The sequence below is a fragment of the Nesoenas mayeri genome (genome assembly GCF_963082525.1).
Source record: "Nesoenas mayeri genome assembly, chromosome: 10".
Taxonomy (NCBI): Eukaryota; Metazoa; Chordata; class Aves; order Columbiformes; family Columbidae; genus Nesoenas; species Nesoenas mayeri.
This window is the reverse complement of record NC_137560.1, coordinates 7078672-7097821: the sequence shown is the minus strand read 5'-3', so window position 1 is coordinate 7097821 and position 19150 is coordinate 7078672. Positions and strand designations below refer to the sequence as shown.

Genomic DNA, 19150 nt, shown 5'->3' with positions numbered 1-19150 from the left:
CTGCATTTTGAGACTGAGGTCCTTTGGATGCAGACAGGCGGGTGCAGCCGTGGGACCAAAGTGGGGGGATGCTGCTTCTCGGAGAGGACACATTGGCACAGAGTGATGGTTCAGCCCTTGGGGACCTCCTTGTCCCATAATTCGCCGTGGGGCTCAGCACTCGGGGATCCACGTGCCATGTTGCTGGAGGAGGGAGCTCCTTGGCCGGTGCCGAGGCCGGGGATGCTCGCTACAAAGGATGGAGCTGGGTGGCACTGGGCAGGATGGGGCACCCAGCAGCTCTTGCCCAGGGCGGCAGGAGATACTACTGGCACTTGCCCCGTCCGCGGCTCCCAGGTTGGCTCCCTTGGGAATCGGACCCCCCACGCAGCCCGAGGAGGGATCCCAGCTGTGCCAGCTGCCCCGCGGGGCTGGCCCGTGCCCAAGAAGCCGCCCCAGCTCCATGCCAACCCCCCGGCAGAGCCTCGCCACCCACCTGGGCTCCCCAGCTACTCCTCACCCCCCAAGCTGGCACCCACCGAGTGGGCTTGGGGGGCGGCAAGGGATGCTCCACTCTAGAAGCTGCCGTGCCAGCGGAAAGGGTGCAGCATCGTCCCACACAGCCCAGCCGTGTGAAGGGCCCGTGGGCCCGGTGTGGAGGCAGCAGGGCTGTTCCCGTGGGAGCGGGCCGCGGTGCTAACGAGGCTTTGCTAACGAGCTGGCGCTGTGCCCAGGCCTGGGGCCGGCTGCAGTAAAGCGCTGTCCGTGCCCGTGGGCATGGGCAGAGAGGGGCCCGGGCTGGGGCTGTGGGGAGGAAGCTTTCCACATCGTGTCATGGTACAGGGCTGGGGGGCTTGGGGCTGCCCACGGGGGTACTGGGGGGCACCCGCTGCCCTGGCACCGGGAACAGGATGTCCCCAGTCCTAACTACAGGAGTCCTGCTGCCCGGGGGTCCCCTTCCCGGGGGTTCCGTTCCTCGGGGTCTCACTCCCGGGGGTCCCGTTCCTCGGGGTCTCATTCCTGGGGGTCCCGCCGGCCGATCCTTGCGTGGGAGCGCAGCGCCCCCTGGCGCCCGTGGAGCCCAGCGCCCCCGGGTGCGTGTCCCCGCGGGTCTGCTGTTCCCACCGCTGCGCTGCTGGCCCCGCGTCCCTCTGCCTGTGTCCCGGCGAGCGTCCCGCGGTGTGTGTCCGTGTCTGCCTGTCCGCGTGGTTGCGTAGGAGTGTCTGTATGTCCGTGCTGTCCCGTGTACATCTGTGCATGAGCCCACTGACCCTGTGCATGCACGTCTGTGTGTCCTTTGCTGTCCTCGTGTACACCTGTGCATCCATATACATGTGTCTGTACATCTATGCTGTGCATTCATGTGCAGATGCCGTGCATGTATTATTTATTATTATATAGACTTATTAATATGTGCATGCTGCCCCCGTGTATGCCCGTGCATCCATGTGCACGTGTGTCCACATGCCGTGCTGTCCCGGGATGCTGTATGCTAGGTGCCAGCCTGTGTTCCAGCTCCTCACCCTCCCCAGTGATGCCCGAGACCTGGGCACATTCACATCTTTATTCTCGGTGCCAGAGAGAGCCAGCTGGCCTCCCCGCCAGCACAGACATCATCCCCACAGATAATTTAAGCACGTCACCCGCCCAGCATGGCCCAGGGGTGGCCACAGGGCAGCTGGGCTGGGGATGGGGACACCAGGGCCGCGCTGCAGCCAGCAGCCCCAAGGCAATTGCAAGGGTCTGCCGAGCCCCTCACCGGCACCAGGTCATGGCCCTTCCCCTCCACCCCATATAGATACATACATTATAACAGAGCTACTCAGAGCAACACAACACATTAAAAAAAATCTACTCTTATATACAGTATTTATAAAAAGCACCCCAGCCTCCACCACCCTGGTAAAAAAATACGTCTCTTATGAACTTCACTGCAGGACAGCCCCCGAGCCGTGCTGCCCACCCTGCCGGGCTATCCCCCCACGGGGAAGGGAGGTGCGGCGTGGGAGAGCTGCTCTCAGGATTTTGGCATGGCATGGGGCATCCCAGCAGCACGGATGGATGGTTGGATGGATAGGGGGGTAAGTGGGTGGGTGGATGGGAGGTGGGAGAGGCCAGTGGAGGCCTGCGCGCTGGTCCTGGGTGCAAGGCGAGAAGGGCCAGCTTGGGTTCAGGGGTGCCCCTTACCCTGCCGTCTGGGCACACAGAAAGGGGGGTGGCTCTGGAGCCCCAAGCTGGCCCCCAGCGAGTGATGCCCCCAGCCCCCACAACCCCACCCGCACCCCTCATAAGGGCCCAAGCCCTGGGCAAACAAGCTGCACCATGGGCAGGATGCCAGAGGGCGTCGAGCCCCTGGTGGGCACGTCACCTCGCCAGAGCAATGCAGTTGGTTTCCAAGTATGGCCTGGGGGTCACCAGGGTCCTGTCCAAGGGCACCGGGAGCCAACAATTCCCTGGTGGGCTCAAGAGCAGCGTGCTGGGTCCCACCAGCCATGGCAGCAGGACCACGCTCACCCGTGGGGCCAGGGTGCCCCCCAGGTGCCAGAACAGTGGGGCAGCATGTCATCAGGGACAGGGGGACTAGGGAGAGATGGCAGATGGCTTGGGCATGGGCACTGCCAGGGTCTCACTGCCCTGCCAGACCCCAGCCTGCTGCAGACACTGTTCATCGGGGTTCTTGGTGCTGCCCAGGGGGACCAGGACATTGCCCCGGCCCTCGGCCCCCGTCGGGGGCAGTGCCCACTGCCGGCAGCTCGGGGTGTGCAGAGACGAGCTCCAGCTGACAGCCAGCTCCCGGTGAGGTAGGGCAGTAGTATGCTCCCCATTTTACAGATGGGGAAACTGAGGCGCGGAGCAGGGAGGGTACCCACTGGAAAAAGCAGGGGGCGCACAGCATCTGCCCCAGGCTCACTGCCCCATCCTGGGCACAGGTCAGGGGGTCCCTGCACCTGCCATGGCTCATGCCCCCACCACCACCACCATGGGTGACGGGCAGTGACAGCGGAGGGTCCCCAGGTTAGCCCACTGGGGCTGAGGAATGGGGCTGAGCGCGGGGTCGGCTCTCCCTGGAACACCAGTGGGTGGGGGGCAGGTTGGTGTGGGCATCCAGCGCCAGCTAGTGGCTGCCGCCGCCCTTCCCCCCACCTGTGGCCCAGTCGATGATGATGAAGCTCAGGCTCATGATCATGAAGAGCACCCCAAGAAGGGCAAAACAGGCAGCCTGTGGGGACAGGGCAGGGGGTCAGGGACAGCCAGGGTGATGGGGTCTCCAGCCCAGACCTGGGACCCCCATCCCTGTCCCCATTTCTGTTCCCCCTCCTTGCGCTTACCAAGATTTTGGGGGTAGAGCGCAGTGGCTCCTTGTCCTTGGGCATGATGCGGATGTAGAAGATGGCAGGGAAGATGAAGATGAGGCAGGGTGCAGAGGTGGCACCTGGAGCAGACAGGGACAGAGCGGGCAGAAGCCCCCACCCCACAGCTCAGCCCCACAAGCCCCACTGCCAGGCCAGGTCCTGTCCACCCCCCATCATCCCCAGCCCTGGCAAAGCTTTCCAGGAACCCAGGGACACCGTGTCCTGGCACCGTCCCCGTGACCCCCCCCAGCCAGAGCCTTGGCACCAAGCCGGGTGCTGAGAGGAGGGAGCTCAGCTTAGAGGATCGAGGGAAATACCCAGAGGAAGCACAAGTGCTGGCTGGCAATTCAGCAAGCAGCCAGCACTGCACCACAGGAGCCAGCTTGCTGGGACAGGAATGGGGTTCCCCATACACCATCCAGTCCCAGCACGGTGAGGAAAGGGAAACTGAGGCACGGGGAGATCAGGCAAAGCCCAGCGCCAGGCAGGGGCTGCCTGCCATGCACAGTGTCTGGGTGGGGACAGGAGAGGGGCGCTGCCACACACCTATCAAGCCGAAGATGCCAAGGATGGAGGGGGCAAAGATGACCAGCAGGTTGATGAAGGTCAGCAGGACCACAGCAATGGCAACGTGGCGGATCCAGCTGAAGTCCTTCCCTTGGAACAGCATCTGCTGGATGGCCCGGCGTACCTGGGGCCAGGGACAGGGTGTTACTCTCTGTGGCAGCCAGGGGTGGCAGTACCAGCTGGCATCCCTGCAGGGTCACTCACCGGGAAGAGGACGATGGGAACAGTGAGGGTGACAGCTGTCAGCACAGCCACCCGCACGCACAGGATGAGCACGTCAAAGGGGTCCACCTTGTTGTAGGTGTGCAGCAGCTCCGACTCCACACCGCCTGCAAGCACCAGTGGGGAGCCACTGGGTCAGCCCTGGCCCCACCACCATCCCAGTACCGGCATCCCGGCAGGACCCCCAGCCCCTTCCCCCAGGGCTCACCGTAGAACGTGAGGTAGCCAAAGAGGGCAGCCAAGAAGTACATGAGGTACATGACAGCAATGGAGATGTTGGAGATGCACTGCATCTTCTTCTTGGAGGGGCTGCAGGGGACAGCAGTCTGAGCACGGCCCCCATGGCCAAGTCTACTCTGGTGCTATCCTACCCGCCGGCACTGAGTACCCGCCCAGCAAGGAGGAGTGATGCTGGGACACCCTGGGGTGCACAGGGACTGTGCAGAGAGGCATTGTGTCCCCCTCCCCAGGCTGTGTGGTGGGTCGGATCACCCACCACCAACCACCCACCCTGGGTCACAACCACCACCTCCCAGGGATGATACCACCCACCCACCCATTCCAGGTTGTATCACCCACCTACTGGGACTGATGTCACCCATCCCAGGTCCTACCACCCACCCAGGTTCGTATCACCCACCGTATCCCCACAATGCCCCGGTGCAGGTCCCACACCCAGAGGGCACTGCCTTGCAGTGGGTGCCAGACAAAAGCCACAGATCACACTCTCCATGGGTGCTCCCATCCAGGACTCACTCCTTCAGCTCAGTGTAGATGGGCAGGACCTCTGGGTGGCAGACAAAGGCGAAGGCCATGATGGGGATGGTGTACGCCGTCTGTGTGAGAGGGGGGCAGCTGAGCACCAGGACCCAAGCTGGCAGGTGCCACCAGCACCAGGACCACCTGGCTTCATGGGGTGCACAGGGTGGGGGCACACCCAGAACCCCAGGGCTGCATCCTGAGCACCCACCTGGGAGTTCAGGGTGAAGAAGCTGGGGGTGCAGGTGCCCTGCTCAGGGGTCTGGAGGACAGTGTAGCCATTCTGGTAGTCGCTGGTGCTGACAGGGGTGGCATTGAGGCTGCCCGTGAGGTTCCACTCCTGCTCGGGGAGTGGGCAGGGGATCTGGAACTTCTTATAGATGACCTGGGGTGGGAGGTACATGGGGACAGTCAGTGCCTGGTGCCAGCACTCCCCAGCACCACCTGTCGGAGCTGCAACAGCACTCTTTGCCAGCGGTGCCCTGCAGCGATGCTGTCCCCCCAGCAATGCTCCCCCGCAGTGATGCTGCCCCCCAGCCTGCCCCAGCGAGGGTGGCAGCGGGTCAGAGCGGAGCAGCGGCACGTGGAGGGGCTGCACGCGTGGCTTTTCCCCCGGCACCCTCTGCCTTCCCTTTTGCCTGACACTTGGCTCCTTCAGCCAAAAATAAACCAGCAGTGTGACAGCACCACCATAGCGTTTCCACAGCCTGGAGCACCCGCTGTCCCCGCTGATCCCACTGCCACTGCAGCTCGCAGCCTGGCTGCACACCAGTGGAGCCGTGCACCCTGGCAGAAGGGATGCTCAGTGTCCACCGGCCGGTGCTCACCGAGATGAGGAAGAAGCCCATACAGCTGAGGGAGAAGCCGCTGGCGTAGCCGAGGTAGCCTGCAGAGGGAGGAGAGCAGCTGGTGGGTGCAGGCAGGACCCCCACACTGTCAGGGTGCCCTGTCCTTGCCCACCAGTCTCAGGCTGGCACCATCACCCCATGGGAGCCCTGGGGTCCCCATGACTTACCCAGCTGCTTCATGAGGGCCAGGGGTAGGATAACAGTGATGGAAACCAGGATCACCAGGTAGTTCCCGTTCATGTACCAGTCCCTGGAAGCAGAGGGCCTGCTCACCACCAGGGCACAGGGAGCTATTGTGGGGAGGCTGTCTGCTAACAGTGGGGACCCCAGATCTGGCAACATCAGAGACCCTGGAGCTTGCATTGTTGGAGCCCTGAGCTGGCACCCTCAGAGACGCTGGCATCTCTAAGGCTGGCATCCCTGCTGTGCCAGCATCCCCAGGGACCCCTGAGGCCAGCATCCCTGGGGACCCAGAGGGTGGGTTCATGCCTACCCCCACAGTGGCACACACCCAAGGGCTAGATCTGCTGCGGGCAGGCTGAGAACTGCTCTTCCCAGTATATCTACTGATGAGCATCCTGGCAGCAGGAGGACATTAAGGACAAGGGTACCAGCACCTGCAAAGGGGCTCAGCCAGGTTCTCAATGCCCCAGGTGGAATGAGCTGCCCAGTCACCCATGAGGCAGGACCCCTGCCCAGCCCCAGTCCCATGTGCAGTCGAGCAGCTGGAGTCCAGCCTGGCTGGGACACCCAGCCCTGGGCTGGCGGAGGTCTCAGTGGCAGCTCTGCCCAGTATGTGCCCGGCTCTCACCCCTGGGGATGCGGGCACAGCATGGGGGGGACTCATTTCCAACCAGAGCTCCTGTGTAACCCCCGCTGCCCCAGGCTCTGCTCAAGGAGGAAAGCTTGATCCCAAGGGGATGTGAGGAGCAGGGATTGGAAGTTCAACCCGGTTTAATCCCACCCAGGGGCTTATTCAGCACTGACAGTTATCAAAAATAGTAGTGGCTTAATGGCACTAAATCCCTGCCATGGGCTGCACAGCTGGAGATGAAGTCCAGCGCCTGCCCGGGGAAGGCACGCAGGCAGCGCAGGCAGGAGGCACTCACGTGGTCTTCTCCTCCAGGTTTAGGAAGGTCTGGATGACAAGAGGCACTTCAGATTTGATGATGTACAGGTAGCTGGACATGGCTGCAGGGCAGAGCAAGGTCATGCTGCGCTGGTGTGGTCCAGTCCCATGCTCCCTGCCAGCCCCACTGAGTCCCCTTCCCAGTCCCATCCTCACCTCCGATGTTCTGCAGAGTGATGGCAATGGCTGCAGCCATCTTCCCCGGCGTGCCGAAGGCTCGGTAGCCCAGCTGCTCATAGGCACGGATGCCTGTGGGACAGAGAGTGATGGTGGGGTGAGGGTCAGGAGGGGACTCCCCGGCATGGCCCCACCAGGGACCCAGCACTCACCCACGATGCCGGAGGACTTGAGAAGCAGGTGGATGGAGTAGCTGGAGAGAAGGGCCACCGCTGTCAGGAGGAAGCTGCAGGAGGACAGAGATGTCATCAGCAGGTCACAGCACCAGGCTCAGACACAGCCTCGGGGCAAACACACACAGGCAGGCTCTGCGGGCAGGATGCCGTCCTGGCAGCCACCAGGCCCCTCGCCTCAGCACTGGCTCACAGGATGGAAGGACCAAGGGATGTGGACACCCCACAGCCATGGTGCTGCCCCAGCCCAGGGTGTCTGTGTCCGCACACCTGAGGGAGGCCAGCACCCACATCCTTTGGGTAAATCTGGTCAAGGCAGTCCAGCCTTCATCCTCCTCCTCCTCCCCACTGGGGCACAGTGCCCGGTAGGGACAGACAAGCTCATGCCAGGGACAGGCATTGCTCAGGTAGCAGAACACTGGTCGCTGTGTCACCTGTGCCTCTGGCACCCACCGATCCCCTTGGAGAAGCCCCCCGCACCTGGCACCCCGGCACAAGTCCCCGCAGGCACGTGGCACTCACAGGAAGAGGATGATGCCAGTGTTGGCCATGGCATAGGCCAGCCCCAGGATGCCACTGCCCATGATGGCATTGCTCAGGTTGAAGACAGACATCCCAAAAGACGTCTTCCCTTCGAACTGCACACGGGAGACACAACAGGGAGGGGATACAATGGTCACACCAGTAGCTGCCCCCATCCCACCACCACTGTGGTTTCCGCAACAATACTCACATCAGTGAAGTGCGTCTGCTTCTTCTCAGCGCCGTGGGGCAGGAACTCCTCCATCTCAGCCACACCAGACTGGTTCTCCTCAAACCTGGTCACCAGAAGGAGGGGATGAGGCCAAAGCAGAGCCAGGGGCTGCCATGCCCCCGTCATGCCCAGGCAGCACTGTCTGGCATCACACGAGCAGGGAGCAGCTGGGAGGACATCCCCAGTATTGCCAGGGTGCTGTCGTCCCTGCTTGTCCCCATGCCTCTACCTGTCACCCGTGAGCGAGGGGATGGTGGAGGCAGTGAGCATGGCCGAGTGCTTCCCATTAGGCACCAACTCCACCATCTCAGCTTGGAGGGGCACGTCCGTGGTGTCCATGGTGAGGAGGCTGCTGGGCTCGCTGTGGGCTCTCCTTGGTCTCTGCAAGAGGGGGACAAAGGGGTCCAGCTCTGGGCAGGAGTTCCTACAGGTCCCTCACCTGCTGGGGATGCCAGAGTCAGTCTCAGCACCAGCGCTGGTGGCAATGCAGGGACAGGCACCCCAGGGATGTCCAGGGATGTCCATCACCACAGCTGGACTTCTCCATTCTACCCGTTCAGCACACAATGCCCTGAGGACCTCACTCCATCTCTGACAGCCCTACAAGGGTCCCCAGTGGGGACTGTCCCCTTGCCAAGCCAGCTGTCCCACAGGCCACCCTGTGGGGCTGCCCCATTCCCCTGCCTGCAGCACAGTGCCAGCCCTGCAGCCTCTGCCCAGCTCCACTCCTGTGCCTGCAGCTCTCAGTGCCGTGCCTCAGTTTCCCCTCACGGAGACGGGTACCAACAGGCAAATGGGGGCATTTAGGAGGGCAGCTGGGGACAGAGTAGGGAGCTCAGGGACTCCCCAGCCACCGCTGTTACATAAAGCCTGTGGCGCTGCCCGACGCAAAGGGCTCACTCGTGTCCCACTGCCTGAGGCTGGTGCTGCTGGGATGCCAAGGCAGGGGGCTCGGGAGCACGTCAGGGCTGGACAAACGGAGCAGGAAAGAGCGCAGGTCCGGGAGACAGCTCCTTGGCAGGGGCAGGCAGCCAGGCTGCCGAGCGCGGGACGCCTTGGCACGCCGCACAAAGCTGCCTCTGTGTGAGCCCTGGCCCTCCCCGTCCCGCTGGGAAACGGTACAAGGTGGCTTTCTGGGGCAGGCTGGCAGCCGGGTCAGGGTCCCCTGCCACCCCCAAAGCCCGGGGGGGCTGGGGTCCTGTCTGCCCGGCTCGGGGGGCTCCACCTTGGCTCCACATCCAACCAAGGAATTATGCCACTGGGTCCGAGGTAAGGGCTGGCTGGGATGCAGTTATGTCCCTAACCCCACGAGGATGCTGCTGCCCAGTCACCCCAGTGCCTGGGTTCCCTGTGGGGTGAGCAGGGGATACATGTGTCTTTGTGCTCCCAGAGGATCAGTGGCCCCAAGGACCAGGCGAGTCTTCCCAAGGCACTGCTGGGGTGGGGAGATGCTGGGGACAGCAGCCCCCTGGCATGCGGGGGAAGGATGTCACAGCGGGGTGTGGCTGCAGCACCTCCGGGCTCCTGAGCTGCTGCCCCGCTTGTCTGTGCCCATCCAGGCTACCAAGGAGACCTGGCAGGGTCATCCCAGGCCACATGCTGGTTACTGGCAGTGCCAGGGGGACAAGCCACTAAGGCTGGCATGAGGTGGGGGGCACATGGCCAGGTCACTCCATCAGTGGCACCCAGCCTGGTAAGGAAACTGAGGCAGGGCACAGGCCAGTGGGGACCAGAGCAGGGAGACTCAGCTGTGCAGGGGAAGAGAGAGAAGGGCAGGACAGGCACTGGGTGATGATTTACCCCTTCTGCTAGGCCTCCGCTTGGGCTGGATCCAGCACGAACAAGGCTGCCAGCACGTTGAAACCACCATTAACTCTGCGTCTTCCCGCCCGCCTCAGGCAGGCACTGTCAAACCCACTGCTCCCAGTACTGGACTTGAGGGGCGTCACCAGATCCCTGGTGCCCCATCACCTCCTGAAACCCCCAGCACCACTGGGCTGCCTGAAGGCAGGGCTCCGCTGCATCCCGCAGCGGTGGGCAGGAGCTGCCTGCTCCCCCTGCCCACTCCCCCGCGGGCGCCAGGGAGGCTGGGCGCTCTCCTCTGCAGCCCTGTTCTTCTCCCAGGTTATAATTACACCTCGCCGGCGGCTCAGGAAATAGCACTTTCTTCCCTCAAGCACCTCTCAGAATAGCAAGCAACACAGGGCTCATTCGCATGCACCAGGCTTAGTGCTGTCACCCAGACGCTTCCTCCCGCTGGGCAGCACTGGCACAGCTCTGGTACAAGCCCAGCACAGCCCTGGCACTGCTTACCACCACCTACCTCCCCGGCTGTTCCTGGCCTTTGCCCTTTGCCCAGGGTCTCCCAGTGGCGGCGACTGTGGACAGAGGGGAGATGAAAGGGGAGGTGACGGGAGACACTTCGATCGGGCAGAGCGTGCCCTGCCTGTCGCTGTTTGCCTTGTGATAAGGCTGGGCAGAACAGCAAATACATAGAGAGGGTGGCCCTGTCGTGAGTTCTCCCAGGGCTGGGGGCGGTGGGTTCACCCCTGTCCCTGTGTGCCCACCTCAGTGGGGACCCTCTGCTCTGGGCCAAGATCACCTCCCTGGGGATCTCCTCCCGCAGCGTGCCAGCCCCAAGAGTGCCAGCCCGTGGTGGGGCTGCTGTGCTGTTGCATGGATGGCGTGGGCACAGCCACGTGCGTGGGCTCAGTCCCCCCCACTGTGGCACCCAGGGCCGTGTCCCTGGGAGTGCTGAACCAGCTGCACCGGTTTCCCAGTGTGAGCCACTCTGCTTCCTGCCAGCTCCGGCTGACAAGGACGGTGACAGCCCCACTGCACTGAGACCTCCCACCTCTCCCTACCCAGCCCAAGCTCTCCAGGGGGCTGTTCCTACTGCCCCACTGCTCGGTGACACTAGAGACATCATCCACCCCACTAACCCTCTTGTGTGGCCAGGCAGCCCCAACTGGGCCCCGGTGCCGTCCCGCAGCCTCCCCTAGGGGGAAGGCCGAGTTGTATGCGAGGGGCCGCACGTACCGTCCCCGCTGGCCACGTCTGCGCGGTAGGGGAGGCTACGTTTGGTCTCGCACGCCGCGTCCCCGCCAGCACAGACGCCTGCCCAACCCTGGCCGGGACGGGGAGATGCATGTGGAACTCCCAGACCAGGCAGCCCTGGTGTCACTGCAGCCTTCCCCAAGGACCAGGACACGGCCGCGGGGGATCCACTCCTGGAAGGCACTGCATCCCTCTGTTGACACCTCACTTCCACCTGGACTTGTTTTGAAAAGTGGAAGATCCCAGCTGGGAGTGAGGTGCAGCCGGGAGCGGGGTGGCCAGGACAGGGGCGCTCTGTCAGCAATGCCAGTGGGACGTGTCGGATGGGGCTCCGGCACACCCGCAGCGTCACCAGGAGGATTTGTACCAGCCAGGAAAGCCTGGCCCTGTGCTCTGCCAGTTCCCGTGGTCAAACCTCGGCATGGCACGGTCCCTGCCGCAGCACACCGTGCCGTTGGGAGTATGGCACACACAGGGACCGGCCGCTGCTGCCTGCCAGCCCTGTCTGTGCCACACGGCACCAGCCCAGGGTGCGATGACCCACTGTGTCCTGCAGCACCATCTGTGGGCACCCACTGCTCTCACCTCCCGGGGACAAACGCTCCTGCCCGCCCTGGCAGCGAGGGGGTGCTCCCCCAGGGCTGCAGACCCCCACAGGGCAGACTCCCTCCCCATCTCTTCTCTCTTTGCAGATGAATCCCAGCTAATCCGTCCCAGCTGAGGCCGCGGGACTATTCCGGGTGGTAATCCGGCTTTAGCACCAAGCCTGCCACAGCTGCCAGCCTGCGTGCTCACAGCCAGGTACCCCACTGCTGCCGGTGTGTGCTGAGGGATTGGCAGCAAGACCTCCCTGCCTGCCTGCCCAGGTGGCTCTTCAGGTTTCAGCTGAGCCAGGCTGCACAGGTCTCATGTTCCCTGGGGCTGCGCTGCTGGCAGAGCCCTCCCAGAGATATGGGCAGGGATGCCTGCCACGTCCCTCCACTGCCATCAGCCCCCAGACCTGGAATTACCTCTGGCACTGCTGCCGAGCACAGGGTGACCCCCAGCCTGGGGTCCCTTGTCAGCCCCCTGGACTGCTATTGGGATGGGGTGACCCCAGCCTGGGGTCCCTGGCCAGCCCTTGGCACCACCATGGGGCACAGAGCAGATCTGGGGCAACAGCCTGAACATCGGGGCTCCCTAGGCATCAGCTCCCCAGAAAGGCTGGTCACAGCAGGGCAGGCACATGCAGCAGGGACCCCCACATTCCTCTCTTTGTCCCTCCACAGAGAAACCCCGCCCTGGGGTGGCCCTGGGAGCTCAGGCACTGGGAACAAAACAAGTGTGAACCTGCGGGAGCTGGGCCTGCCCTTTCCCTCTCCCAGCACACACAGATGTGGCTTTCCCCTGACCTGCCTCCTAAAATTAGCAGCTCAAACCTGTTTTTAAACCTAGAGCATTTCTCTGCCAACATCCCAGCCAAGTGAAGGTGGTGCCATCGTCACACCTCCCCCAGATCTGGTGGGTACTTAGAAGAGTAATTCCATCCACCCAGGAGCATGGTTGGGCATCCCACCTTTGGGATGAGGGCTCTGGGGTGCACCCTGATGTGCATGGGGATACCATCAGCTACAGGGAAGGACAGTTGGAGACAACCTGCACAGTGCACAACTGGAGAGCCCCACTGTAGATCATCCCCAAACAGACCACCTGGAGACCCCATGAGATAGCCCCACCAGACACCCATGCCAGCCAGTCCCACTCATGGTCCCAGCATAAGCAAGGCAGTGTGGTCGCCACTCCTGGGCTCACCTAACCCCAGGGCGGCCCAGGGTTCCAACCGCAAATATTGCACCGCAGCTCAGCCTCAGCCAGGTGATGCTGCCGGTGCTCCGGCCAAGGCAGAATTGTCAGCAGCAAGAAGGAGCAGGTGGCTCTTGAAGCCACCATTGTAGCTAGCAGGGCTCCAGTGGCACTGACACCTGACTTGGCAGCTCCAGGCCACCTCTGTCATGCAGGGAGCGGTGTCTAGCCAGGGTCTTTCCTCAAAGAGCACAAGTGGCACCCGTGTCCTCAGAGGCAGATCTGCCCAAGCCTGGGGATGTGCCTGCAGGCAGAGCATGCCGGCTGGGCAATGGACATGCAGGGTCTGGGACACACCAGGGAGGGGAAAGGCACGAGAGGGGAGAGTGTGGCAGAGCCAAATTGAAGGGTTTTCCAGTGCCAGAGCCATGGCACAGCCCAGTTACAGCAATCCACTGCCAGTCGTGTACCCCAAGACAGGGACACAAGGAGAAGGAAGGGACCATAGGACAGGTACCAGCCACCACCATCACACCACGTCCACCCACATCCAAGCACTGGTACCGAGGCAGCTGAGAAGAGTGGTGGGGAAACTGAGGCACATATAGGCCAGGCAGTGGCACGGGAGCCATGCCCGGCACCGGGACAGCCCGGCCTGCTGCTGACACAACCCGGCATGGAAGGAAGGTGTTGAGCCTGTGTGGGACAAGGTCAGGCAACAGATGAAGGTGGCAGCATGGGGACAAGACAGGGATGGGGACATGGTAGGCACAGCACAAGGCTGGCAGCACCCAGAGTGAGTCTAGGGGAGGCTGGATGAGACAGCGGCTTGAGCCCAAGGTGTCTCAGTTGGCTCCAGGCTCCATGTCAGAATTTGCTTTAAACTTAAAACCTTTCAGGAGCTCAGGGCCACCCAGGGAAAACAGTGGCATGGATGGTGGCACTGTAGGGACGTATGGGCAGGTAATAACCAAAAAAACATACGTTAGCTTTTCTATCACACCTCTGGAGATGCATTTTGCCTTGGAAGAGAAGTGCTTTCCAGGAGTTCCCCCTCCCTGAAACACACCCGGCCTTGAGCAGGATGACACAGAGGGGTCAATGGCAAAAAGTCCAAGCTGCCATTTGCTGTGGGCATTGCTGGAGCCACCAGGAGGGACAAGCCTCAGCCACAGCCTCGTGTGTCCCCCAACACCCCCAGCACGGCACCCGGTCCCAGCCGAGGGCCATGACCTGCCCAAGCTTGGTGGGACCACCACTGTCCCCAACCCTACCACTGGGTCACCCCCATGCCTTCTCCCTGGTTTGGGGACAACAGGACCATGCTGATTGTCCCCCCACTGGCACAGGGGACCCAGCCAGCCCCAGACCTACGTCAGTGGATGGGGAGGTGCACAGCGACCGAGACCCATGCAGCGAGGAGGGCTGGGGACATGGGGGCCCCGTCCTGTCCCCAAACCACCTCTGTTTTCTCAAGGGCTGCATCTCCAAAGGAGCCCGTGGGATCCCACTCCTTCCCCCCGTCCCCACGCGCCAAGGAAAATAGGCTCTGTCGGTGCGTGTTTGTTTGCCGTGGCTGTGGCCCCGGCGTGTGATTACAGCTGCAGCGCGGCCGGGGGCTGCGGCGCCCTTTGCACCTCAGCCAGGCTCCCCTATGGTGCCGGCACCCCCACATTCTGCTCCAGGGCCAGCCAGGTTGCCCCCGCATCCCTGGCCATGAGAGCCAGGATCTGCTAACACTCAGTCCCTGGGGGACAGGACAGCACCATGGAGCACGGAGGTCTTTCTCTGGGGTGCCCCCGTGAAGCTGGGGGGTGAATGCACACTGCTGGCCAGCAGCAGGGACCAGGCAGATCTAACGGCTCAGTTTGGGCAGGATCCAAATGTCAGTGGAAAATTCCCCATCTCCTCCGCGGCGAGTCGGCGCAGCCATGCCCTCCACAGCCAGTCAGGGCTCAGCCTCATGCTGGGGCTCTGTCTGCCCTCCATCCCACCTGCCAGTGACTTGCCAGGTCCCCTGGCTCGCCCATGCCACCGCAGAGCCAGTCCCTGGCATGGAGAGCCCGGGGCCAGCAGCCGCATGCTGTGCCTCAGTTTCCCCTTGGGGAAGGTTTCTCTCTGGCAGGACATTTGCAAGCCAACCCAGGCAGAGCAGGCCGCCATGCCGGTTGGCATGAGACACGCGTGGCTGGTGGGAACGCAATGTGCTGCCTGCCTTTCCACACTGCCGTCCCGGCCAGCCAGGCTCTATAAATACCCCGCGTTTTGGAAGCACTGCACGCAACAGCCAAGTCGAGCCCCGGCAGACCCCGTGGTGACCAGCATCGCTCTCCTTGGCCGTGCCTCCCGCTGGGCATCGCTCCTCACCCCAGCACCCTGACACCCGATCCCCGCCACAACCGCTTCCAGCCTTAAGAAACATATGTCATTCCCACGGGCAATTAAAAATTAAAGCGGAAAAAAAGTGAAAGAAAAGGGGGTTTGTGTGTTGGTGTTATTATCAGAGAAGTGAGTGGCGACGCCGAACCCTGCCGGCACCACACCGCGGGTAGGAACTTTGCCTGGGCGTTAGGGTGGAAAGGAGGCAAGGCAGGGCTCTGCCTTCGCTCTGCCCTCGCAGGGTTTGTTACCCACCCGCGGGCGGGTTTCAGTAGCTGGAGAGGGAAGTGGCAGGAGAAAAGCAAAGCAAACAACCCCGGGGCGCTGCCACCTGCCCGGGCTGCCGGAGCCCCCGAGCCCGGAGCCTGCCTGTTCGGCTCCGGGAGGAGAACGAGAAGGAGGAGGGGAGAGGGGGATTGTGGAGAGCGCCGAGCCAGGGGAGGAGAGTGGGGCCGGGCAGAGGGTGAAGCGAGATGGGTAGGGGTGGGGGTTAAGAAGGGGTGAGGGGCGGCGGAAGAAGGGGAAGCGAGGGGTCCAAATCCTCGGCAGCCTCCAGGCACGGAATTTCCCGAAGGAGAAGGCAAAAAGCATGGGAGTGCGTGCAGCTGGGGAGACTGCGAGAAACTGGGAGGGAGTAGGGGAGAAATTTACCTGCCCCCTCTCCGGCGGTGCCTCTGCTGCGGGCTGGGGCGAGCAGCCCCCGGTGGCCGGTGCCGCGGATTAGAAACTATCCTGCGGCCGTAATCCCGGCCGAGCCGGAGATTAAACCGGAGCCGAGCCCGCCCCCAGCGCGGCGGCTCCCAATCTCCGCGCCGCCGGGGCAGCGTCAGGGCAGCGCCGGGGAGGGACCGGCCGCGGCGGGCAGAGCACCCGGCCCCCGCCCCGGCCCCGCCTCGCCCGCCGCCCCGTGGGCTATCGCCGCCCCACTGGCCATCGTCGCCCCACCAGGCATCCGTACCCCACTGGGCATCACCACTCTGCCGGGCATCAGTACCGAACCGAGCATCCCCAATCCACTGGGCATGGCCACCCCACAGGGTACCGGTGCCCCACCACACATCACCATCCTACCTGGCATCAACACCCCACCTGGCATCAACACCCCGCTGGACATCACTACCAGCAGCACCTGGGGGCTGCTGCTGGACACCAGTGGCTGACACTCAAAGCAACAGGGCCGTCACACTTACTCTAATCTAACCTGAAGGGCTAAATCCATTAGGTGTCAAGCGTGGGTGCTGGCTTTTCTCTCCTGTTAGGGAGAGGCAGATTCACTCGACAGCCGGGGAAGGTCCTCCCCAGCTCACCCCACAGTCAGCTTCTCGCCCCAGTCTGGGAAATTCAAGCCACCTCCCCATTAAGCCAGTCCAGCTGGCTGTCCCACTCAGGGATGCCCTCTGCCCCTGCAGTGACTGCCCTGGCATCTCCAAACACTGGGAGCAAATAAACCAAGTGGGACCATCCCAATATGATGGGTGTGAGGGGGGAGGGCACTCCAGTTTCCTCCTCCAGTCTCCATCAAACTTCGCTGCTTGAGCTAAAACACCTTTTTTTTCATGAAGACAAAATGTTGGCGTCTATTCTTATGAAAGTGCCCCAAAGAGTAAATTTCTTCTCCTAAGAGCACCTCACAGACTGCAGGGAAAGCCAGGAGCTCCTGGCCAGCCAGCAAGCATGTTCCCACAGGTTCCCTGCCCCTTCTAAAGGGCTATAACCCCCAAACCACCTTCTGCCCCACTCAGTAGAGCACCCTATTCCTCTGCCCTGCCTGGCTTTTACTTTGGAGGAAGATCTTTGGGGTTCTCACCACAGCAAGGCAGAGGGTCAATGCACCCACCTCCCCGCACAGAGCAGGGAACCCTGTGCAGTGCGTGGGATGGAGCTGGACAGCCGCTGCTGCATGTTGGTAGGACGGCTCTGTGCGTTGCTGGGAGGCTTTATTTGTGTTACGCATATCTTTCATAAATCCTCGAGAAGCCTTGGGAGGCCTGGGATGGAAATGGCTCTGCTGGCCAGCAGCAAGCGTCACCATCAGGCTGGGAGGAGGAAAACCTCCCCTCGCCCTGCCAGCAGTGGTGGCACCCTCTCGCCTGGCTGTTGTGGGACGTTAAATATTCAGCAGCAACTCTGCCCTCATGCTCCCGGCAATCCCATAGCTCCTGTTACTGCTGCTCTCCTTTGGCCAGGGACATCCATTAACTAATTTCTAATAACAGCAGCATGCGTAAGTGCTGAACCAGCGCTGGCTGGCACGCCGGGGGACTGGAGGCAGCCAGGTTTGGCGGGGTGGTGAGGGGGGAGTTGGAGGTACACAGAGCCACGGGCATGGCTGGGCTTGAGCCATCTGTTTAACCCTTCCCCTGCCCTGGCACAGGTGGGCACTAGCCACGTGGCACCCGTGCGGAGATGTCCTGGGAACAGGCAGGGATGTACCTCACCGGGGATTGTAAAAGGAGGCCAAGAGTTGCCACCCTTTAAGCAAACACAGCACAGGCGGCTGCTGGGTACAGGGAGAGGCAGCGCAGCCCCACAGCACATGGGATGCAGTGCCCACCAGAGGGGTGGACATGCCAGGGGACTGGGGACTGGGGTGCAGGTAGCAACTCAGAGATCTGCCTGCTCTTTTCCAGCCTCCAAATGCCACCCTTCCCCTTCTCTTGTTGGCACAAATGAAGACATGTCCCCTTTTCATTGTCCCTTCTCTCATCCTCCACCATGTTTCTCCATCATTTCCCCCTTTTCAGCTGGGCAGAGATGTCCACATCATCCTCATCACGCCCAGCTGTAGCTTTGCAAAAAATCAAAGCAGTGAGAAGGAAATGAGGACACAGGAGCAAAGACAGCCCCAAACCTCCCAGAGAATGCCTGCATCCCACAGTCAGCACATGATGGCCCCAGCCCCATGGAGCCAGGCTGGTCACACAGCAGGGAGCTGGTACAGGGACTAGTTCCCTTACCACAGCTGGGGGCTACCCGGGAGAGGGATGGACTTCTCTCAGTCCCCCAAGCTCCCCAGCCAGTGGTCCTTGCCCGGTACAGCCCTGTTTCGCCACCAGCCCTGGGGGTGTCAGGCCTGTGCCCAGGCTCCGGCAGATTGTGAAACTGCAGCCGTGTGGTTTTCAGCGGAAGGCTGGAAAGTTTGACGCTGGATTCCCGGATGTGAGGAGCCTTTGGGGGAGCGCGGCACGGCACAGCATGGAGCGTCCCGCCGGCAGCATCCTGCCTCGCCGGCAGTGGGGAGCTGAGTGCCGTGTCACAGCCCTCACCCACAGCCTGGGTGGTTTGCCCTCTTACCAATTCACCCAGCCAAAACCTTCTCTATTTTCCATTTTTCAGCTATACTTGGAGACTGAGCAGATTAAGGTGAGCCTATAAAACCCCTTGGTCTCCAATGTGTCCTGCCACAGGATGAGGCCAGCCAGAACCCATGCACGAAGGAGGGGGTGCTGTGCATGGTCGGGGCGTGCTCTCCTTGTCATGCTTTCTCTCCTTGCCCAACCTTCGCTGCTGCTGCCTGTCACTGTCCGCCACTGCCTGGTGTTCCAAGGGCCAGGATGGGAGGTGGCAGGCAGAGGTGGCAGAGATAATGGTTAGATCTGCATTCAAAGCGGTGTTACCACCAAAATGCTGCCACCCTGACCTCTTGAGCAAGAAGCCATGCAGTACATGTCCTTGCTGGGAACATACCAGTGGGTGCCTCTGGACCCTGGCACCAGCTGTACCACAGGCACAGCCTCAGCGGCCAGTGGGGGCTGCCCCCAAGCCCATCATGAAGGAGCAAGTGAGGCATGAAAGGAGCTGGGAATGCCGGTGGAAGGAGGAGAGGGATGCCCGTGGTAGCAGTGCAGGATGGGGGGATGCTGGGGTGACACCTGCCTGAAGCTGTGCCATGGGCGGGATCCTTCCTCCCCACCAGCCATCCCCTCTGGAAAAGCCCCCAATGCCGGCAGCATGGCCACCTGGGCCCAGAG

General features: G+C 62.4%; 1 protein-coding gene across 1 annotated transcript; it reads right to left on the bottom strand.

Annotated features, from left to right (window-relative positions):
• Positions 1-3094: 3094 nt before the first annotated feature.
• Positions 3095-18351, bottom strand: SLC38A3 (solute carrier family 38 member 3; the record flags this gene model as incomplete). Its single annotated transcript, XM_080350355.1, has 16 exons — positions 18233-18351; positions 8191-8336; positions 7941-8025; positions 7730-7845; positions 7187-7260; positions 7014-7106; positions 6838-6919; positions 5896-5978; positions 5708-5766; positions 5092-5265; positions 4878-4957; positions 4330-4430; positions 4104-4228; positions 3879-4023; positions 3309-3412; positions 3095-3199 (listed from the first exon to the last, which is right to left on the bottom strand). Exons 2-16 carry the CDS (start codon positions 8298-8300, stop codon positions 3095-3097), a joined length of 1536 nt encoding a protein of 511 aa, XP_080206481.1. The 5' UTR covers positions 8301-8336; positions 18233-18351.
• Positions 18352-19150: the final 799 nt, after the last annotated feature.